Source organism: Limulus polyphemus, unplaced genomic scaffold (assembly GCF_000517525.1).
Source record: "Limulus polyphemus unplaced genomic scaffold, Limulus_polyphemus-2.1.2 Scaffold2953, whole genome shotgun sequence".
In the NCBI taxonomy this organism is placed as follows: Eukaryota; Metazoa; Arthropoda; class Merostomata; order Xiphosura; family Limulidae; genus Limulus; species Limulus polyphemus.
Window position 1 is genome coordinate 40,940 of NW_013668563.1, and position 25,370 is coordinate 66,309.

Genomic DNA, 25,370 nt, shown 5'->3' on the forward strand with positions numbered 1-25,370 from the left:
GTTAAAAAAGAGAGAGAGAGAAAGGGGTCTGGTGAGGATGTTTGCCCCGGGGCCCGTGCTGGCTCTCGATGTTCCTGATCATTCATAATATCATATGGAGAGGAAGTTTTCTCTAATATGCATGTGGCATTGAAAGTCATGCTAACAGTTTCAGTTGGTAGCTGCAAACAATCATTTAGCAAATTAAAACTTATTCTCACATATTTGAATCATCGATGGGGCAAGAATAGCTCAGAGGGAAACGCTTGACAAAATTAATTTTGACAAAATCATAGATAAATTTGCTGCAAACTTTAAGGAAGTTGCATCTTGTATAATTCATCTAATTAAAGAGAGGCCATATTTCCACATGTGTGAAAATAATCATTTCTGTTCTATCATTTCATATTGATAAACTTTGCTTTACAATGTTTTATTTTATTAATAAAGCTTCCCATATTTCATAGACTTTCATTTTACAGTAGGTTATGGTAGAGATATATATATCAAATACTCTCACTACGCCACTGTGTATGAGTGAGGCCTTCAAAGAAGTTGTACAAGTTCCAATATTGTTACAAATATTTGCATTAAAATTAACATTAACTTCCAAATTCATTATATCAAAGTTAACAGCATAAGTCTGGATTATGGAGAGAAAGTAAATCAACATGTCCTCCTGTCAAAAGCACAGTAAGACAAGTAGAAGGTAGGAGGACTATGGTTATGTTGATGAATACTCTGTATTGTGTCGAAGACATTTAGAATTTTAGTTGCATGTTTGTTGACAGCACGGAAGTAGCTCAACAACGAAAGTCTTTTTCTAATACAGAGGTAAGTTTATCAGATTAGAATACTAGTTTTTTTTACAATCACCATATACATCTACGAGTTTTATCCTTAGTGTGGCATTAATAATGATAAACTTGTCTATCAACTATTAAAGTAAAAGAATATACATAAATATGGGAAATCTGTCTAATAAGATAATGAGAAGAATTTGATATTCATAGTTACAAAACAATTCCTCTTTACTAAAACTGTCGATTACCGATGTCCATGTATTCAAATCACAAGAGCCTTCAGAATTTAAAATAACGTACTATATATCCAATCAGACTGATGTTGTACATTAAATTTATGTACAACTTTCACAACATGTAGTAAAGACAAATCTAATGCTGAATCGCCATCCTTTAAGGTGCCACACATAGTGTGTAACCCACAGCTTCCAAAACGAATATTTAATACAACTTAAGATAATTTCAATCAATTCCAAATATGCCCATTTATCTCAAAGACTGAGTTTAAAGCCCCGAGTACAAGAATATCTTAATTCCTCAATCCTTATATGTATGTGCAATTTATGTATGTAGATTTTATTCAGCTGTTTTACTTGTTATCTTATTTTAATTTCCAAAGATCTCAGCCATCTTTATTTCTGTCATTTCTACAAGTATGGTTAAAGTAATACAAAATTCCAAAGGTACTTCAGATTATGTATGACTACTCTCAAAACAGATAATGTTTAGTCTACTCTCTCACGAAGCATGATAAAATAGCTGGTCAGTTTTTCCTTAGAATTTAAATACATGAGTACATTACTTGATCAAATCACTTTTATATCATTATGCTAACTTTAAACATTAATTGTATTTTTAGGTGTGCTACAGGATTGCTGCATATAACGGCCACAGTGTTAAGCTAGAAATTCTTATCTTTATCAAAAAATATATTTCCAAATTCTGAAAATTAAGCCAGTTAATATACAGACTGTCTAAATTGAGAATAAAATAAAAAGTTCCACATCAAAACAAAGAAAAGACTGAAGGTTCCAAACAATAAGTTAAGTCTAGTTTCACAAAGCATAATCTTAATTTTTTTCTTCCAATGCACTACTAACAAAAGTGTGTATATACACTTTTGGGGCAATGATAATGTTTAACAGACAGTTCTGGTTATATATTTTATCTTCAATAAGGAAAGTTGTGTCAACCTAAGTTACAAGCTGAACATCTTGCAAAAGGTCACACAGTAAGTCAAAAATTGTGTTAACATGACATTAGGAAGGAGCATCAAATACAACACTCAGCAAGTAAACAAGATTAGTTAATTGCTATTAGCTGTTCAGTCGGATATTCAGGCTATAATCACGTAAACATCATTAAAACAATGATTGTTCAAGTGGTAAAAAACTGTAATCCCATCCTGCAAATGCTTATTCAACCAATGAATATTATTTATAAAAGAAATTAAAAAAAAACAAGAAGCACAATTAACAAATGTTCACTGAGACTATAAGCGTAATTAAAAGATAAAATTATAAATGAACCAAAAATAAATAAAAAGTCTCACATTAGATTTGAAAACTTCCCTTATATTAATAAAAGGGTGAAAACCATCCAGTAGTGATGTTAAAAACAAAAAAATTCACTTAGCAACACCATAAAGCAAGGAAAATCATTTGAGTAAACAAAGCCTCACAAAGATACTAATTTATTGCCTTGTAACTATACGAAAGCCAAAAATTATATTTCCTTACTGTACAATACTTTCTTCTAGTAAATGTATTAACTATACTTCTATCTGTAATAACACAGTTAAATGTTATCCCTCTCATTTAATCATTAGAAAACCAGAATATCATATGCAAGAGCATATGTGATATTATTTAAACACATAAAACCAAGTACAAGGAAATATTTAATTAATATTGAAAAACCAATACTACTCAATGTGAAAATTACACTTATGTTCCAGATAAAACTTAGCTATTTCTGATATACAACATCAAAGCCTGTGGCAGAATAATGAAAAGATAGAATTTAATCTAAAAATAAACAAAATAAAGAGTTCTATGTTTCAAACATTTTTCAGCAACTAGAAATACACAAATGGTTAGATACTAAACATTGTTAACTGATATATGAATAAATTTAAGACTAACATGCAATATTTTAAATATATATAAATGTACAGTCAGACAATGAATTAAGATTCAAACAGTTTTCAAGCACCAGCTAGCAAAATTTAGCTTTTACAGCGCTTTAAAGCCCTTGAAAATTCAAATGTGATTTTATGGTTTTCGAAAGTGTGTAAACAAACAGGATCTTTACACCATTTTTATTTGTTGATAATTTACTTTCAGTTTCATTCATTACTTGTACATATAATAGTTCTTTATTCCAATATTTTTATTTTAATAAAATTATTTTTTCATGCTTTTGGTTTTTCTCTCTCTATTTTTTTACTTTCCACAAAGATTTCTAACTGTTATTATTAAAAAATATCTAGCTCCATATTACTTTTCTCTTCGTACTTTTCATCACAGTTTCATCAGAAATCAGGTTGGATAAATTTTGGTAAAAAATACAATATATAAAGGTTTTAAAATTTATATATAACAGTAGTGTTTGTGTCAGTTTTTGTTTATGCACATGCACATTTTATAATAATGTGGAATTCTACATCCAAGAATAACTTAACCTACACTTATAACAACATCCAATAGGAAAAAAAAGTGAAAATTATGTCTTAAATAATTCTTAATTTTAGCCTAACTTTTTTACTTGCACATTTAAAAACGAATTAGTATTAAACAAATCTACTGACTATTAAAAGGATCATTTAGACACATTACAATGCCTTAGATCAGTATCATTACTGTCAATGTTTTTTGTCAAGATTCTGTCTTAATGAAGAGGATATACTAGGTCCAAAATTTATTTTGAAATTTTAAAATTATAAACATTTATTTAAGATATAATTTAAAATTTTCTATATGAAAAGTTAAAATCAACTCTCAATCTTAACATTTTTCTCTTAGATATAAATATTTACTTTTGTTATTTTCTTCTGATAAACAACAAATATATGTATATTTTTTAATGAGATAAAAAGTTATAACTTTGAAGTTCAACAGTATTTCTTTATGAAATGAAGTATCAAAAGGCATGTTAACCCTATGTTAATGATTGGGTTAAAATGTGCATCACAACCTATTATAGTTACATTACAAATTTAATTACACTTCATTTTCAACGCATGTAAATAAGCATGGTATTAAAATATAGTTTATAATTCAAAGTTTAATATTATAAGTTTTAATTTCTTAATTTCAGCAACAAATATTTAAATAAATTCTCAATCTTCACTTCTCTGTTATGTGATGACTATGTGATCCAAATTGTCCATTTCAGATTTAATTTGTATTATTATATGATCTTTTGTGTCCAACTAATGACAAACACACACTAAAGATACCAACAACCCAAAATATCAACTAAGAACCTCCAATCTTCTTGCTTTAATGAAATAACAAAAAAAACAAACCTACATGACATGCTCCTCCTATATCATTATGTCTTTCAACAAATGTTGATGATTCTTTCCGACATTGTTATTTGATTAATTAAAACCAATAGAAAGAGCAGCTTTTCCTAAGATTGCTTATACCATTAATCATTTTTCCGTAACTAGATATTTAGCCTCAGTTTGTGATTGTGGTTTTAAGCTTCAAGCAGTTAACACAATTTTTTTAACCTACTTATAGCTAAATCAAAAAGCAAGTTAAATTACAGTAGTTTGTGACATTCTATTCTAGTGCCCGATGTATTTTATGTTCTATAATGCATATTTAACAAAACATTAAAGATTTTGTGAAGAATCAACATAGTATGAAAAAACTAAGAAAGTACGCTCTTGTGTACAAATTAATGAAGCAGACTTCAACTGTAAGTCCAAATTTCTCTATATAAATTCATAGATTTATTGTTACATAATTTACAATAAAAGTATCTAAAATGTAAAAATTAGAAATTTTTTAGGTTTGATTACAAAAAGTGAATGAAAAATATTAAACTGAATCATGTGATTGTAATTCAATTGGTTGTTTACACTAAGTTTTTCTCCTGGGACTAACTGGCTGTAACTTAGTTAGATAGGAAATAAATGGTTATGTAAAGTAATAATATCAAAACTAACCAGATGTGTGAAAAAGTTTCAATGCTAAAGCTTTTTCAGTAAATAAATGTAATTGTTTATTACAACCTGCAGTCATTCCAGAACAAAATAAAAGTATGGCTGATTTAATTTTGTATTTTTCATTTTTTCCCTCTTTATATTGATAACCTCAATACAGTTGGTGTTAGGATAAAGAAATTAAGAGATAAAATGTAGTTTTACCAAAAGTAAACTACTGGTAGTCATTTAAGAGATTCTAGAGGTTATGCAAATGAAATACAAAACCTGTGAGATGAAAGGAAGTATTTTTATTTTTATGATGAAAAATCACATTTGAATGAGACTGACTCAGTAAAGGCTTCATAGATTCACAGAAAAATCTTTAGCTGAAATACTTTATTAAAATATTTGCTTTTTTTGTAAAAAAAGAAAAAGACATATAATGCTTATTAAAAGCTTGGCAAGTTTGGAATAATATACTTAGCACATTCAGAGTTAAACATTAGTATGTATAGCTTCACACAAACTGAGTTGGTCCAAAAAACCAACACCACTGATAAAGGGTTAAAAGATATTCCATGAAATATGAAAAACAACAACTGTTTCTCTCTCTCTCTCCCTCTGCTGTAGTTATATTTGGGTATAAAATTGAGAAAATTTAATAAAAGTTGTAAAAATATATTTCAAACATCTATGTGAAAACAAGAAAAAAATATCTTTCTCTAGGTTAGACAGTTAAGAGTGTAGTGTTAGTGTAGGCATATAGTAACTCTATTTTATTATAACATACAGTTTTTACAGTAAGGAAGATTTGTTTCTAGAACAAGTACAATGTTTCAATTACAGGTGAGATCATTCTTCAATTACACAAGTTTTGATGATAAAGAAGGTTTTAGTATTTAAATTTTAGAATTGATAGTGGTTACTTATGCATGTGCATATCAATCTGTGTGAATTGACAGATTATTTATGGCTGAACAGAAAAACAAACTAAAAATGAATAAATATAGAATATGTTAGGTGAAATATTTGCATAACATTAGGAGTGTCTGGGGAAATAACGATCAAACACATATGGAGATATGCCTGGGTATTTGTTAATTGTGGGATTATTTGATGTTATTAATAAAGCTTCTCTGATTTTGCTTCTTTTAATGTCAGGTTCATATTTTAGTACTGTGACATTCTGTTCAGAAAAACTGTTTGTTTTTGTTCATATGCTTATGGACTTGGAAAGGGGATTTTTGGTGTTCTTTTAACCTGATTTTCAAGTTACACTCTGTTTCACCAATGGCCCCATTTCACCTATGTAAAAGGCTGTGCAATTGTTACACTGTATTTTGTAAATGTTTCCTGGTGTGATGGGTTCACTATATATAATCTTCTTAATATGTTTAACTTTTGTTCCAGAGGTGAAATTTATCTTGGTATTATGTTAGGGTTATAGTAACGTGCTAATCTTTTCAAAATTTCTGATAGACATATGCTAATATTTTCTATGTATATCAAAACACCAAAAAAAAAACAAAAAACTCCCCTTCCAAAGTACATGAACATATGAACAAAAACAAAGTTTTTCTGAACAGAATGTCACAGTACTAAAACATGAACCTGATATGAACAGAAAAAGAATCAGAGAAGCTTTATTAACAAAATCTAACAATCCCACAATTAACAAATACCCAGGCGTATCTCTGTATGTCTTAGATCGTTATTTACCCAGACAATCCTAATCTTATGCAAATATTTCCAATAATATATTCTATATTTATTCTTTTTTTTTATGTTCAGCCACAAATAATCTGTAATTCGTACAGATTGATATGCACATGTATAAGTAACCACCATCAATTTTAAAATGTAAATACACTGTTCAATTGCTGAATGTTGATTCAAATACCAAAAGCTTATTTACCATTAAAAGTTGTGTACTTGAGAATGATTGCACCAGTGATCGAAATATCATACCTGTTCTAAAAACAAATCTTACTTACTGTAAAAGCTGTAATGTGTAATAAGATACATAATCAGTAAGTAAACTCAAAATGAAACTATATTGTACCTCTGTTTTTATATTAAAGTCACTTTCTATTTATGTTAGAGCAAGAGAAGAATATACCACTTGGAAGAATATTTTAGATGTGTGTCTCCATAAAGTCCTGTAAAATGTGATATTTTGTATGAATAGTACTTACTTGACATAACAGACATCAGAAATTTCTTACTTAACTGAAGAAAAAATGTAGATGAGCTTTTACCCAAGTTGGTTTATGGTGAAGAACCCAGTGAGCATTATTACTTCAATCTGGTACTAGACATACACACACAGGTTTAACTGATTATAAACTTGAGAAAGGCTTCAATGACTAAATGCAACACACACAAAAATAGGAACCTACCCCTCTGAGAATACACAGCACTTAGCCTAAGTCTAGTCCACTTCATGCTGATAGTGTTGCTTCTTCTTCACATTTCTAATCACTAATCTTGTTAACACAGCTCACAGTTCTTTATGTAATCTTTCATCTCTACTTTTTCTTAAACACATAACAGTTTGAAAAGATGATGGGTGTAAAAAGTGGGCTTTAAATCCTTATTATTTCTTAAAATATATCACACAAGTTTCGACTGGAGGCCAATATCTAAGAATGACAGCAATAGCCCACCCTCCCATAACTTAGTTCATTTGATAGATAACTTCTCTGAGAGCAAGTCCACTAAAAGTTCCTTATTCCCTTATATCGTGAGCTTTCATATACCAGTCTGGTTTCATTTAAAAATATCAGGTTGATGCACAGCACTGAATTGTTAACACTGGAAACACTCTGACAGAAAGGATGACAGAGTGCAACCACTACATATGCTATTTTTAGGGGTTGAAAAAAAAGGGATGCATGTATACTACACACATCCAAAAGCTCATTATGATATTTACTTTTATTTGGGGAAAGAGGGATTGTTTATTAAATAAATATTATATAAATTCTGAAAAATAAGATTAAAAAACAGTCATCTCATGTTCTAATCTATTAAGGGTTTTAAAATAAAATGGAAAATAAAGCAACACAGCTGTGAATGGTTTTTAGAACATTTTTCATCAGCAAAGCTGAGTAATGATTATCCCTTGTTATAATGGCTGAGTGGCTTTTTTTTTTATCTGGCCACTTGTTCTCTAAAGGCCTCCCTCTGTGCAAAAGGGAGGAGAATAATATTAAAGATTTGTCACACCAATGGCACTTTGAATCTGTGTTAGATGTCCTGATCACAGCCCATGGTTCAGGATCCTTTGAACACAACACTGGTATTAAGTCTAACCTCATGGGATCATGTGGGCTTCTCCTTGACGATGAAGAGTAATCCCTTCTCTCATAACGACGATCTCTGTGATAAGCATCTCTCGATGTTCGACTACCATGAGGCCTGGTGTGTTTCATTCGTCTTAGCGGACCAGAGAGATCAATGTGTTCATCAACTGGAAACAAACGACACAGTTCTTCTGCAACTCTGGGCTCTATCTCCTGGTAAATATAATGTACAACATTATATCTATCTAAATTCAATGTATACATACAACAGATAAATATTACACTACATGAAATATAAAATGATCATTAGATGATTTATATTTCTGTTCAATGTGAAAATTTTTATTTAGTGCATCATGTTATAGGTTTTCCTCTCAAAAAGTTAAAATAGATCCAACTAACCTGTCCATCCCGTCCTATTTTCACTTGCTTTCCATCATTCCAAGGGTTGTACAGATGTTGTGTCTTAGTGAATGCAAGCTCGTGCCTTTGTTGAAACAATAACAAAGTTATAAAAATCAAATCCAAACCTTACAAGCTTTCAGAAAACCCAAAACTGACTACAGAGTAAAGTGCTCACACAATCATTCCAGGTAGCAAATACTCCAATTTCAACTGTCTAATCTCAACTAACCATCTTACCATGTCTTCCAATAGCACAAATATAGATCTTATCACATCACTCATCCCTATCCAGACAACAGAACACCTTACAGGTGTCAAGTTGCACACACTTGCAGATCAAATTTCAAAATTAATAATTCTAACTCTATATTTCAACAATATTTGATGCAAAGATATTTTAGAATTGACATTTAGTCATTATATAAAATATATTTATTGTAATTTGTAAAGAAAATTGAAAACATGTTCCAATTTTTATTTCTATGCATTTCACTAGGAGTCTTACCTAGAAACAACAACATATTTATAGACTGTTTTAGAATATTTCTGCCCATTCCAAAGTTTATCTTTGCTGAAAAACTATCATCTTTTGAAAATATAATGATTCATGTTGTTATTCATGTTTCTTTCTTTTTGTATTAGTGATTTTATTAATACAGCCCTTTGTTGCCACTCTTTTATGATGTTACAGCACATGGTCTGAACAATTATTAATAAAGCTCAGCTTTGAAAATTGATAGAGCAGCTTTTATTCTATCTATGTCAATGTAGAATACATAAAGCAATTAGAGCACTAATTTGTGGTTTCTTGAAATACAGTTTAGATAAAGCTCATGTAGGAGTAAGCAAAGAAATCTGAAGAGGTGTTTAGCAGACTAAAGAACAAACCACAGATCTGGGTGCTGTTTTATAGCTTTTTTCATCCACGAATAAGTTTTTATGTTAAATTATACCTGTTTGACAAGACATCATCTATGAAAAGACATCAAGTAGGCTTATTCTGATGACTCAAATCTGTATTTAATGAATATTACTGATCGGTTCATTGTATTCACACAATGTACACAAATAAAAGAACTTATTGTATATAAACTATATTTATTAGATGGAAATTGATCTTGACCAACAATAATATTAGCAAAAATCATGACACCCAGCCTGACAGCCGCTATGAAAGCTGAGGTCCTATGTCCTTGATAACTGTTTGTCAGAGTTTTAAAGATTTATAACATGTAGTAGTGACTAATGCAACTGGGAAAACAAAATATCAAAGGAAATATGTTAATGAATGTCGAGCAAGGTAAAACTGACTGTATATATAACATGGAACTTTCTGATAAACAAGAAAAAAAATAAAAAATTCTAAGATGAAAGGAAGTATTTTTAAAGTTTTTCCAAAAACAATGTTTCACAACAAACTTTTGGTAATTACCCAACCTAAAAAAATGTAGAATACTGCATTACATTATGTTCATTTTTTTCAAGCAGAATCTAGATATTATTTATTAAGTTTGTTTGTTTGTTATGAATTTCGCACAAAGCTACAGCCAGCTCTTGGGCTACTCTTTTATCAACGAATAGTGGGATTGGCCGTCACATTATAACGTCCCCATGGCTGAAAGGGTGAGCATGTTTGGTGTGACGAGTAACTCATACCCATGACCCGCAGATTGCGAGTCGAGCACTCTAACCACCTGGCCATGCTATTTATTAAGTTTGTACTAAGTTTCGTGCAATTTAGTTAACCCTTTAGCAATGGATAAGTCAAAGTGCACACGTCATATTCAAAGTTGCATTCAAAATTTAAACTACTTTATTATCAATGTATATGAATACACTTGGTATCAAAATAAAGTTAGTAAATTAAATTTTAATATTATTTAAGTTGTAAGTCCTTAGTTTTATAAGGAAATATTTAAAATAATCCTCAATCTCCCCTGAGTACAAAAATTGTGACATTTACCTTCTAAGTCTTTCCCTTTATCTACTTTATTTACCACGTCTCCGAGAAGTGTAGAATTTAACATAAGCTACTCATTATAATATCAGTATCACTCAGGTACAGCATAATTTTTATAGTATTCAATCTTATTTAATTACAGAGCCATAAACCAGAAAATCAAACCCACTTGTCATGCCCACCTGTCACATCCTCTCTTTCACAAAAATAGTTTTCTCTGATGTTTTATACTATATTATTTATATCCAATTAAAAGCCAAAGTTTTAATATATCAAATGACATTATATTACATTATTTTCTGTACAGTGGATTGTCTATATCACCTCTCAGGAATCAAATCGACAAGCTTATCTGAATTTATAAAAGCTCTTATCACATAGAAAGCCAGAAAAATTATGATAGCTATAGGACGTTGTTTGCTTTTAGAATGTTTATTCTGTGTTCTCAGGTGCATTATTTATTTAAATAAAAAGTTATTGATTGCAGTAGTACCAACAGTATAAAAAGCAGGCTTAAGTTTCATCGACAATTGACAGCAAAAAATAACAAGATCAAGGTAAGTGCTATATTTTTTGTTTTTCATGTACGTTCTTTATTTATTATTATAAATGTAACTAAAATGTAAAAATTAGAAACTTGTAAGGTTAGATTGGGTAAGATAATGAGAAACAATAATAATAGAAATTCCTCATGAGGTATGCTTACAAGCAGCTCAATAGGGTAACATGAGCTGCATGAACACTGAGTGACTTACAATTTGTGTGGCAGGATTATTAGCTAGACACGGGTCAAAGGCAATAAAACAATAAAATTAAATATAAACAAATGTATACTGTTAAAGATTCATGTTAGTTAGGATAAAGAATCATGATTTTCTGCTACAATTTACAGTCATTCCAGAAAGAAAAAAGGGTAATTTAGATTTAATTTCTAAATTTTTATGGCCATTACAAGCTCAGTCAAACCGACTGACTCTGTATAGAGTTATAGTATAGAAAAGTTTGATATTTATATAGAACGTTTTAGGGATTATTCAAATAAACGTTGAAAATTTTCAAATGCAGAAAAGTATTTTTTAATATTAACATGAAAATCATTTTGCATTCAGAGCAGTCAACACTCGACTCCATAAATTTACAAAGTTTCAGTATATATATATACTCAATTCAAAATTATGATTCTTTGTCTACAAAAGACTTTTAATGTTTACGTGGTGGTTACATGTAAAATACACAAGCCTACTGCAAAAGGGTTAAGTAATATCACTGTGAGAAGGAAAAAATCAGAAAAATCCCTCTGGCCCAAAGCATGTTAAAATTGTCTATCAGTGATCATTTCAAATATTAATATACACACTCCAGTAAATTGTAGTATATCAGCTAAATGACCTCATAAAACTACATATTTTATATACCTAAAATTATCAAAATTATTTTATGAATACCAGCATGTTTGATGTGGTCAATTATTATCAGGTAACTAAGTTTTACACTAAACAGTACAAGTAATATTTTCTATTTAGTTCATTATCTTAATAATTAATATTAAACAATTAATGAAAAAGCCTACAAGTGAAAAAGAGACTGGGACCAGGATTTGAACCTGAGACCTCTGGCTAGCAAGGGCAATGCTCTCTTCTATTGAGCTACACAAGAATATAAGCTGTCCCCATAAATGTTCACTTCCAAAACATATCACTATGAATATGATCACTATATGCTGTTATGGTCAGGAAATTAGTGGATTGATTTATCATAACCCAAAAAAGGTCTAACTAGACTTACATGAATTTATATATATATTTAATTCATTATGTTTCCTGTATGATGTCCTTTAGCTTCACCATTACTTAACACCTCAGCTACCCATTCCAGAGAAATCATTAAAAGAATTGTACAGATGATCCAAAAGATTCCACCAATCACATACCAATAAAGACCAAGTATCTGACTGATAAATATTTTACTGGTTATGAATTATTTTTACAATTATTAGCTCATTGTGCAGCATGGTGACTACGAGAAATGCTTTTGAATAAGTTACAACAAATATTTTTTTTAGATGACTACATCACCTTTGTAGAAATTGAAGGAAAATCCTAAACCATTTAATTTATCAAAAGAAAAATTTATCTGATAAAATATTAAGAGACAACAGAAATACTGTAAAATACTAAACCACACAAAAGAAACAGTATTGTAATTTTAAACAAGACTGATCACATAAAAGTTTAAAAGATTGTCAGATCAGACTAAATTTGAGGGCTTGGATTTTCACTCTGCTGTCAAAAGACAAAAGTTACAAAAATATATATACAACATTAAAAGAATAAACATGATAAAAATAATATTATACACAAACAGTAATTCAAAAATTATTTCAGTGAAATCCCTCACCTACAGATCCAGTCTACCTGAAATACTCCCCCAAGAGCTCTAGCACTAAGCCCAGGAGGAAGAACCCACTGGATAGAAGGACCATCGTGTCTTGAATTACCAGCCAGTCGGGCAAACCCTGTTGATTAGAGTATTAGTAGTCTGTTTTTTTATTAGTACACGATCATCACCACAGTGATGAGAATATTTGCAAACCAACAACAGGCATTTCACTAAAAATAAGCTCTATGTAAATATGTATGCACAAGTACAGAGATGTACGCTTGTAAGTTGAAACACATGTATGCATGCAATCAAGATAAATCCATTATTTAGATATTTTACCAGTTTAATCCTACAAAACCAAACTGTATTTAACTCTCTCTCTCCTGACTGATAGGGATAAGTGGACTTGTATTTGAGGCTTTAGCTTCCCTATCACCTGAGAGTTTGCTAAACAAAGAACCAACCCTAGGAGCACAGTTAGAAAAAGTAGTAAAGAGTATAAGGAATTAAAAAAAAATTATTACCTTGAAATTTTCCACTTCCTTTCACAGAAAAGATTAACAGAACATTTTTTGATTCCTAGAATACAATGAAAAATATTTTTTTCTTAAGTAAGCTTACCAATAACACTAACATACTAGACTTTTAACAAAAAAAAAGTTCCCAAATCACCTTTCACTTTATACTTTTACCTTTCTTTTTTTAACACGTGAAAGCTGTCTTTTATATAAGGAAATAATTTAAGGATCAAAATTACTAAAGCACTTATGAAGCATTCAAACCTTGAAGGCTTGGTTCAGTTTAGATTCATTCTGTGGGGGGGTAGACCAAACACCCTGAAATAAACAAAAAACAAATGTATTTTTTTTTTATCAGTAGCACAGACTAATATTGTTCAACAACTCTTATCAATGTTATCACTCAAACAAATAACCATGAACACTGACATTTACATTACTTCCTTCAAAAGCAAACATTGATAAATAATTGTGTTGATCGTATTAATGTTCTTGTTGAGTTACTTTAATCTTAGCTCTATTATTTTATCTTCAAATTACTAGATAATTCAACGGATTGGTTATATTACTCATAATGATGGATAACTATTTGCTTAAGGACCAAAACTGTATGTCTATATTCTCTTTATTTTAAGCAGTTGATTAAAAATTCACTCTTGATTAACTCTCTTAAGGGCTCAGTCACTTTGATTGATCTTGCAATCACCATATAACCATAAATTTTAATGTAGTAGGTGTATCTTCATGAAATTTGGCAAGCTTTCAGTAAACACTACAAGTATTTTGTATACAAAATATAAAATTTTTAATTAAGTATTTTTCCTTATGATTTGTCTGTGAATTTAGGGAATTAGAGTTTGACTTGTCTGAGTGAAAGATGATTTTCATGTTAAGATTTAAAATACTTTATTTCACAGTTTTCAAATTTAATTCAAACAACCTCTAAATTCTCCTAAATGAAAACCAAAGTTTTTTAATAAAACTATATACTTTATTTTTATGTTCTCAACTCTAACACTATTTGTATTTGGTCATTTTGCACAACCTTGTAACCACCACATTCTTTCTAGAATGACTGCAGATTGTAACAGAAAATTAAAATAACTTATCTTAAGGCATATACCAATTCATGCTTGTTTTTATTTAATGTTAATTTTTTTTATTTCTTGTTGAAACATTTCTAACCACATGGGCAAAAGTGTCCAAAGGACATTTCTACTGAAACAAATCTGTTGGCTGGGGTTTGGGGCTGCTTAGGCACCCAAAAGCTATGAGATTGTATATGTTCTAAGATGCAGTCTGAGCTATTCCAGACAATTTTCAGAATCAAATTTTAACTTGGACTTACTAGAAAAAGGAAATTCAGAAATCTTTACAGCTTGTCATGTTGCTAGATGGGCCAACTGATAATCACACAAGGCTCAGTTGCACATAAAATACATATCGTTGTATTAACTAATTATGATCCTTTCCTTGTACTAATGAAAAATGGTTGGAAGTTTAGACAAAAAAGTATTAGAGTATTGTCAGCAATAAAACACAAAACATGTTTATTTCACATTTGATTTAAATCATGCTTTGTAATCATGTCTTGATAAGGCCATTTTGACAGATTTTCATATACAGAAAGAACTTCACCCATGTACTAATAAGCCCACAATATAAGCTGTAAATCACATGGTGAATACATAGCTGAAGTTATAGTATTGAATGACGTAATGTACGAGCAAGTGAACATTCATCATGTATAAATTTGTTATTATTTTTTCATAATCTAAATAAGTTTTGAATTTTTATATTTTAGTAACTTTTATAACAATAAATTTATTACTTATACTAGTAACTAAAATGATTTTTTTACTTATTTGAAATATCACTAAAGACCAAAAAAGTAGTTTAATGAAATTTTCAATGCAACTCTGTAAAAAACATCATGACATGCACACTTTTACCTACTCATAGTGAGAAGGTTAACATATACATACCATAAAATATTTAAATTTACATAAAATCTACAAACCCCTCTTGAGTAGTAACCTGAAATTTATTCTCATGAAGATGTAACAGCCAAAGAACACAGCTTTTTAGTCATGCCCCTTTGTTCAGTATTTATTTTATGAACTCATTTTCATCTGAAACACCAATCAGTATTTGATAATGAACTATCTTTTAAACACCCTATTGCACTTCACTAAATATTATAGCACTTAAAACAGCAATTTCTAGAATTATATACACAAAATGTAATATATTTATACTAAATACATTAATATGAAAAATTAGTAAACGCACTCCTTACCTTGGCTTTAGATAACACAACATTTTCAATATTATTACTTTTAATCAGGAAGAACCTCGCATCACGGAAGAAGTACTTCACCAAATGACTATAATCTAAGGTACAAGAAGTAAGAGAAAGAAAATATTTGAACACTTTAACCAAATGAGAACTAGAGTGCTATATTTAGAAAATGCAAAAAAAAATTAACGATCAAGTGCAGCATTTTGCAATACATTTTCTGACTTTTTTTTATTGGGTGTGCACATTAACAAAGATTAAGATCTACAGTTTTATGTCATCTTAATTTCTCTCCTACCTGGTTTAGTGTACTTCTAACTTGTGAAAACTCACAATAATCATACCTTTCTTATTTACAGAAGATGACACTCTTCCGCGTTTAGGACTTCCTGAAAAAAATTCAACCATTCTCAATAAGATAATCAAGTTGATATGTATAAACAAATATATAGTTTTTGATATTTAACTATCACAAAGCCTAATTTAGCATAGCCCCTATAACTATATTTAAGTACAGGGTTCCCACACTTTCAGCAGAAAAAAAATCAATAATAATTCTTGAATTTTTTCAGAATATTTTCATAAGTTTCAAAAATCATTTCAAATTTTTGTCTTAGAATTTCTAGCATAAAGTTGATGATCAACAACATTCTATTCAAGTCAAGCATAAGTTAAGAATCATGTTGTGACTGTGTGTTCATAATGTGTAGTTGTTTACTTTAATATGACAGAGCTTGATATTAAAGTGAAAATTCACTTGTCCATTCGGGCAAACAGATGGTAAATTTCAAAACTCATTTTCTTTTACCCAAAAATTATTAGTGGAAAGAATTTCTTGAGCTTTCAATAATTTGATGTTTTGTTGTTTGTTTATTGATATATTAATACAACACAACATTTCCAACAGTATATAAGTAATTTAATGAACTATACAAGTGAAATGCACTCAAAATGACAAATGAATACCTTTTCAATAAAACATTACTGCTGAACGTAAATTTTTCAAATTAAAAGTGTATCTCTTTACAAGACTTATTACGTCTTCTCTTATGCTTCTCCTCATAGATTTTGTTGCTTTTAACATTTTCTGATTTATTTCCTGCTTTAAATTTTCTTATTCACAGCCGTTTTTAAGCCCTGACATTTGAAAAATGCACAAGGGTTATAAAATCCCTGCCAAATGGTACACGGAGGCTGTTTGCAGGCTAATGCCTTATCTCTATTCTTTGTTTACAAAACTGGACAATAAAAGTTAATTTGTATTTGACTGAACTGTACTGTTTTTCTATCAAGTGAACCTGTGGTTATACTTCAAGGGCAAAGAATGAGCAAGAGCCAAATGTAAAAAATTAGTATATCAATTTGACAAATAAACAAAGTAACAATCAGTAACATTTTTATACCCAGGAAAATTGGAAATATCATAATGTTATAATCTTCTTAAAGTCTGGAATATAACATCTTGACTAAAAACATATGATAATTACTCTTTTGTAACTTACAAACAAGAGTAAAATGGTATTTACATTTTTCACTACAAAATAAAATATCAGTTTCACTATTTGTTAAAAAAATTTTAAGTCACAAACATGCATACACACATATCATAAACAGAGTTAATTTGAAGTATACCTACTATGCATAGTTATTTATATGTACCAAGATCCTTTGTTATGTTTGTGTTTAAGTGTTAGCTAATGGAACATATTCTATCATTATCCTCACACACATTGTGTACAGCAGAATCATCTCCATCAGCAGTGTCAACATCAAATGATTGCTGTCCATTTAGCTCTTGGAAAAGAATCACATTTATTTTAGCCTCATCACTCAATCTGTAAAATCAGAATCACCTTCATCATGATCTCTATAATCACTTCAGACTTCATCACCAATACACATGTTAGAAGGATTTCTATCAAATTTCCTTTTCTCCCTTTTTGCCAAAAGTTTTCTAAAGCTACTTCTAATATTTGTTCCTTTTCGTCATATATCCAAACAAAATTATTTATTTAAACTAATAGAAGACTCTCCACTGCTGCATGTTTTACACTAAGCCTTTGGTCAATGATCATATAGGTAAGGTAACTAATCCTTGCCTCAACAACACTAGTACCAGGTTTTATGGAGAGCACTATTTCCATTAGCATACAAACATTTTTAAATTTCTTCCTTCTGTATAAAAGTACACACTCCTAGAGATCCTTAGTTTTGACTGTTCATGTAATACTTAACCATTCTGTCAGATATAAAAAACTGTTTGGTGTAAGTAGTATTATTAATTATTTTTTTTGTGTTTGCAATCCACTGATGTCAAGGCTATGGAGACTTCTAGAAGGCCTAAGTGATAGATGTATAAATAGCTGTGTCCAGATGAGTGGAAACAAAGTTAGAGTAAAGCCACGTGAAAGAGAAGTTTGGTCAGAGAAAAGTCAGAAAACATAACATTAACTGTTGTGGGAGTGAATGGCCTAACAGTTGATATGTTAGACAGAGATTAACAGTTTGAAAAAGATAAGGAGAATAATTTGTCTCATTAAAGGGGTGTTCTAAACTAACTGAAACCGCCTGTGTGGACTTTGACAAAAGGCAGAAGATTATTGGAAGTTCATGATACAACTCCAGTAACTCATGTGACAGCATAAGTGTGTTATATATGGATACTATTGGAGTAAAAAAAAAGAAAATAGTTTGGCTTGTCAACTGAATTCTATAGCAATTGAATTGGCCTAAGTGGACTTTGACAAGAAGAATTGAAATGTATAGTGTTTAACATACAACTATAATCTCCATAGTGTAAAGAATGTTTTGTATATATGTTTGTCTTGTTTTTATTATATATATTATTTTGAAAACAAGTGGAATGCATGCTGTACATTTATTATCAAATTTATTGCAAACAAGTCCCAGACACCTACTATAGAATTATCCTTAGCCCAACATACCCTCATGCTGTTTGAGTACAAGAAGGGAAACAATGCCTCTGTAGCCACAAAGAATATCAAAGAAGTTTATGGAAGTGTTTTGAACGTTCATAAGTGTCAACGTTGGTTCAGCAAATTTCGTTCAGGTGACATTAGCCTTAAAAACTGTGATGGCAGGGGCCAACATGTTAGAATTGATATTGATGCACTGAAGACGCTTGCCAAGTCTAACCCAAGGCAACACAATCGTAAAATGGTCCTGAAATTGCATATCTCTCATGAAACAATACGTAAACATCTAAGGAATATGGGAAAACTCCATAAAGAAAGTGTTTGGGTGCCTCACAAACTCTCCAATGACCATCACCTTCCAACGTGTGAACGTTGCTTCGTCTCTTCTGGTGATGAAAAATGGATTTTTTATGCAAATATTAAATGCCAATAATAATGGCTCAGTCCTAGACAAAAAATACTTCTTATTCCAAAACCTGGACTCCATCCGCAGAAAGTAATCAATAAAAATGGAGACTACTTCATTTAATAAATGTTTTGATATACAAGTTGTTCAGGTATCTTCTATATATATATATAAATATATACACACACACACACACACATATATATATATATATACACACACACACATATATATATACACACACACACACACTCTTAAAAAGTAAGTTTCTGACACATTCTCTTGAATTCCTTCCATTTTGAGCTTATCTTAGTTTAACAAAATTTAACATATTTAGTGTCTCATAAAAATGCTCTGCAAGTAAATTTAAACACTCAATTTCCATGGTGGTGTTATCCAAATATGCTGGATCTATCCAAAATATATTTTGATAAAGCTCACACTCAAATGAAGAGAATCTTAATTCAAGACATGCCTGTACACTTGGAATGACTATAATTTTCAGTTTGTTTACAGTTTCCTCAGCACAGTCTACAGTGCTCATTAGACTGTAATTGACACTGACAATAGTGTATTCCCCATTTTCTATTTCTGGTGCCCTGCTTTAAGCAAAGTGCTCTTAAGATGCTAGGAGCCTAATTTAATTTCCAGTTCAAGTTTGAACTTTTTGAAAAGATTTTCACAGTGTGTACCTGAAGTTTCTTCCTTGAGATCCTGCAAAGCATTCTTTGCTTTTCCTACCAAAGACAATATCTGATGGCACAAATGTTTTATTTTTCAAACTGCATGGACAATATAGAACATGCATCCAGCACAGCTTTGTAGAAGCACATTTAGCCGATAATACTCTCTCTTTGCAACTGGCAAGGGAATTCTCTATTGTTTGAGAAGAATTACCCAATTAGTCAGTTAATGATTTACACCATATCTTATGTGTGAAACAAATTATGTACTAGGCGCTTTGAGCATATTAAAATGCTGCAAACCAAATGCTCTGGCAGTTATCTTAAAGTGACTTTTGGACTTTCTAGATGATTTGAATAAGTAATATATATATAATTGTCATGAAGTTTTTCACATTAACAAATGATTCAGATACACTAACTTTTAATGCCAATTCAACTCTATGGGAAATGAAGTGAATGCTCAGAAGCCATGGGCGATTGTAATTTTTCAGTTTTGTTAAAAATCTTTTGTAAACTACAGTATTCACAGCTAGCAAGTAAGTGTATTTCTCTACTGGAAATGAAACCTTTCCATCACCTTTAAATACATCATTAATGCTACACTTTATACCACATGAATCTGCATCACCAAACCTATCAATGTCCTATAAGGCAACAGAGAAATAAACTGGTATACCTTGCTTCACTGTTTTAATGAAAATCGTTTATTTTTCAAAGCCAGTTTTTCTTGCCTGACTTTCATCATTCAGCACTGCAAAAGCTATTGCTACTTTCTCATATCATCAAGTTAGGCCTTGGACCCATAACATAATAAATGCATACAAGGTCAATGACAATTTGAATGTAAAATAAGCCTAATTAAACCACTGAATGTGTAACAACTGTTTTGGGAACAACCATTTTTCCTCTGCTTTGTGTAGGGCTTGCAATTTGCATAAAAACCCAGGCCTATACAGGCAATGTTCGAGGTTTTCTTTAAATCAAAGGTGATATTATAGTATACTGACTGTAAAATGTAGGTAGTTGATGATAAGGTTGTATACATAATGTCAAACAACAAAGAAATATTGTTATAAATTTGAGTACAAAAACAAGATATACACATACCTTAAGCAATTTAGTGTGTTTTAGAATTTAAATGGCAAGTAAAAGTGTACTTCAATATGAATTTAGTGCCATATGTATATTTGTCCACCACTTGCTGACTGCACATTTTCACTTTATTCGAGATCTATTCACTGTATTTAGCAGAAAGCTTACACCAATTTTTTGTTATAACTTTCTCTTCCTAAGGTGTCCATTGAAAAAGAAAATCCAATTTGTTCACTCAGATTCCATTTGGCAAATGTTGTCAAAAAAAATAGTTTCACTTGCTAAACTGAGACATGTTTATGACTGAAAGTTGAAATCAGAACTGAGCTAAGATGATCTCTGATCAATATGATAGCCTTTGCTGCTTTATGTTATGCAGAAAATAAGTTGTTCATCAAATGCACGATCAAATTCATTAAATCTCTTCTTTCTATTCATAATTTCTTATTAATTGATAACCAATGTTGTAATTTAAATGAACACAATGACTTAGTTTCTCATTACAAGTATTGGATGTCTATGTAATATAACAATATAGTTCAAAACTATCATATTACTGTGCATGTAACATCATTAGTCTAGGCCAATTAAAACTACAAAGTACAAAAGTCATAGCAGCTAACAGGGTCACATGAAGTTATCTGTGAGCTTGTCTTGTGTAAACAAACGACAACTGATTGCATGAACAGCGAGCATCATGACAGATTTGACAAGGGCTCTAATAAGCCCTCACAACATATTTTTTATGGGCATTTACAAATATCAGGGTAATGGAGCCTGTCACACATGAAGGCCTGCTCTTTTAAAATAGTTATGCAGCAAGTTCACGGAATCATTTCATCATGCACTACTCTGTGAACTCTTAACAAGGTTATGAAGAACACAAACGCTGATTGGTTAAAGCACTGATATGCACATTTTTACACTGGTCATAATGCGGTGCTTATTTAACTTATCATTTATAAGTTTGGATTAATGATTTTACACTTGTCTGATATGTACATAACTAAATTCAATTGTCCAAAGCACATTTTTATCTATCTTGGGTGATCGGACAACTGTTAATGCTGAGTACTGCATACTTGTACCATGCAATGTTCTATTTACAGCCTCAACAATAGCAAAAACTTGTCTTGAACATTACAGATTTATTGAAAAGGTATGAATGACACATAATGTAAACTTGAAACAACCTTGTTTTGAGGTATATATATTAAATTGATGGCAATAAATATTTAGATGATCCCTATATTAGGCTATAATTTAAGTTTCCCAAGCAGTCTCCAGATATATTGACAATGGAAGTGGTTTCAACCTGCCTATCAGAACATCAAGACCAAGCTATCAAAACATCACTGTTAAATACAATTGACAGTAACCAGTGATATCCTAACATTCTTAAGTGTTATAAGAGTGTTTTTAGACTTGCCACAAAAATACTTGTGTAAAGTCAATACAATGTTGGCATTGGTGGAAACTCTTGAACATGTGCACAAATTTACCAACATCTAATTATGGAATAGTGTTTTTTGATTAAATCAAGCTGTATACAGTGAACAGTCCACCAAAGATACACAGTACTGCACCCTAAATTAAATGATGCCTGAGCAACCAAGGAGTACATGAAATAACCTAGTATAGCAATGTAACAGCCCTGCAGAATCTTAAGATTTTTACAGATTTTGTTTCCCTGAATCTCAGGTAGATTTCTAGAAGTTTTCAAGACTTGAAAACTATTAAATGTAATTCCAAATATATCTTGATATAAAGAATGTGTAGGAACTCTGCACATATAACATTTTTGATTTTACAACTTTCAACAGTATAAAAATACATATGTTATCAATATAGTCTGTATAAAAGTAGTTATCACCCCAATCCAACATAGAGGTTTCAAGATTAGATTTGGGTCTTTTGAATTTCATACTTACCAACTACATTAGCTTGTGAAAAAATATTTTTCATATTATACGATATTAGGCTAATATAAATATCAGATGAGAATTGGCTTTACCTAAATCACTAGCAGCAAAGTTAACATTTTCCAACACTGAAAATGTATTTCTAATACGATATCTTACCTCCTTTCAGATAATAGTTATAATTGCACACAGCTGTTTCCCTCCCACGCTGCAGATGTCTTTGGGAAAAAAAGCATGGTCGAAATAAAGAGAAAATAGGAATGATGATAAAGGATTCGGGAAACATCAATAGCACACACATCTATCTTTTGATGTCTAAATGCAAACTGGAATAAAAAATAGGTCTTAACCCTATCTATACTGGTCTTCCTATGGTCAGGGGTGAAAGGGCATGTCATCAGGTTTGTAGACTTACCTTCAAAATTTTATTGAGCTATTATTTTATGAATGTATGTCAATAAGTTTGGTATCAAATTGTACATTATAATTCACATTTTAGTATTATCATTAGTTAATTTCTTAATTTAAATGTAAATTCAAAAAAATCCTAAATATCAATTTTTGTATGTCATGTGGTATGTTGAATGCAGCTTTGGTTCAAATTAGATGTTTGTGATGTCCAAATACAAAGTCTATAGTTTCTTATGAATTAGAAACTCAAATTGCTGATATTGACAAGCTAGAATATAAAATAAGAACCTCCTATCTTTTCTATTTCCTGAGATATTATTATATTTAGTGAATCAACCATTTAGTGAATTAGCCCCACTCAACTCAAATATTTGCTTACGTACACCTACTTTACTCTCTGATGTGTATATAACCAATCAAAAGCTCAGAATGTCTCCCACACGGTTTTCTCTGCAAAGTGTTTATGCAGGAAAACCTTCCTTTTCATGGTATAGTTGAAGCAGAAAGGTAGGAGATTAACAGAGCTTGAAATATGATATTTTTTAGACTCAAATACAGCTTAGTTACTAAGCCTAATAAATTATAGTGGATTTCTGTGGTATTGATATCAGGCCATGAAATTCATCATTTTTAGGGCAAGTCTATTTGGCCTTGGATTTTCTCTCATTTTCAATGGCATCAAGATAAAAAAAAATTCACTGGAGGGCACTAAGGCCACAGTAAACATTAACATAATAGAAATGAGTTTCACAATTAGTTTCTAAATATGGGGGCTTGGGAAGCTGGCCTATCTTTCCAGATTATGTTTATCAGGTAGGTAAGTATTACCTTTTACCAATGAGACTTATGAAGTAGCAGAACATCACCTTTAAGATTAAAAAACAATGTATCATGCTGATCTAAAATACCCTCTGACCTTGATAAGATTCCTAGTTTTGCCTCCTTCTGACCCCAAATGATGTTTGACATTAAAATCGTATATAGCTTTTAGACACCTCTCACAACTTGTTAACTTATCTAACTTTGGAAAGGATCAAACAAAATTCCTGGGAGGTGAAGTATTTTAAAGATTTCCAGGATTTGATATCTGGTGACCTTACAAATCATGAACAAATTTCAGGCATCTCTATCTACTTACTAATATATCCAACTTTGATGAAGATCAGACTTACACATAAAAAAGAACAAGTGCTTTATAAGATTTTTAGCTTTTGCTCCCTCCTGCCCCCAAATGACCTTTGACCTAAGAATTATATACAACTTTTTGCCCCTCTGTCTATTTATTACTTTGTCTAAGTTTGAGAACAAACAGAGAAAATCCCTGGGAAGAGAAGTTTAAAGGTCTAATTTCTACCAAGAAAATTCAACCCCAACATGTCCGCCTACTTGACCAAGATTCACGAAAATCAGTTACACAGTCTCCAAACAGCAGCCCTTTGAAAATCTTGATGGACAGACAGATAAATAGAAAAACACATTGCCATGACATAAGGTCAACATTCTATTTCCAAACAATACTATTATTACTATTTTTTTGCATAATTTCTAACATAGGTTAGTGCTGACAAACAGTAAACTAGGCCTACGCTACAGTATAGCACATGGTCATAACCTATAAATCACATGTCATCACACATTGCCTTGCACAACTCATTGCTTCAATTCAGTAACGTTAACCCTACCTAGCTAATGTAATAGGCCTAAGCCTTTTGTGGGTTTGCACATAAAATTAGAGCCAAATTACTGACATATCCTATGTCTCTTTATTTTCTAAACAAGAGGAAATTCTCAACAGCTGCAGCACTTGAAATTTTTTTTGGCAGAATTAAATTATCTATGAGGCCTTTTTTTCCTTCTTTATTAGCTATATTTTTGTGAGCCAGCAATACCAAGCATGGAGCACATGTATAACTGATTCAATTTTATTACTCATCATGATCTCTAACAGTCTACCCTCAAAATTGAAATTCTTTTGCACAAGATTAAAGTAAATTAATCTATTAGACCTTGGGCATGGTCAAATACATCAACTGAGTCCAAAACTGTAATTAGATCTCAAATTGGTCAAGAGAAGACAAAGCTATGAGCTAAAAGTTTGTACTTGAAA

At 30.7% G+C, this 25,370-nt stretch overlaps 1 protein-coding gene across 1 annotated transcript in view; it reads right to left on the reverse strand.

Annotated features, from left to right (window-relative positions):
• The window catches only part of LOC106468296 (YTH domain-containing protein 1-like), an 85,501-nt gene that overhangs the window by 36,943 nt on the left and 23,188 nt on the right, over window positions 1-25,370 (reverse strand). Inside the window, exons 7-13 of the mRNA XM_022396638.1 lie at window positions 16,155-16,199; window positions 15,811-15,905; window positions 13,776-13,829; window positions 13,518-13,572; window positions 13,009-13,126; window positions 8,649-8,733; window positions 8,257-8,459 (exon numbers count right to left, since the gene is read on the reverse strand). Of these exons, the coding sequence (XP_022252346.1) occupies window positions 8,257-8,459; window positions 8,649-8,733; window positions 13,009-13,126; window positions 13,518-13,572; window positions 13,776-13,829; window positions 15,811-15,905; window positions 16,155-16,199 (655 nt within the window). The remainder of the gene's footprint in view (window positions 1-8,256; window positions 8,460-8,648; window positions 8,734-13,008; window positions 13,127-13,517; window positions 13,573-13,775; window positions 13,830-15,810; window positions 15,906-16,154; window positions 16,200-25,370) is intronic.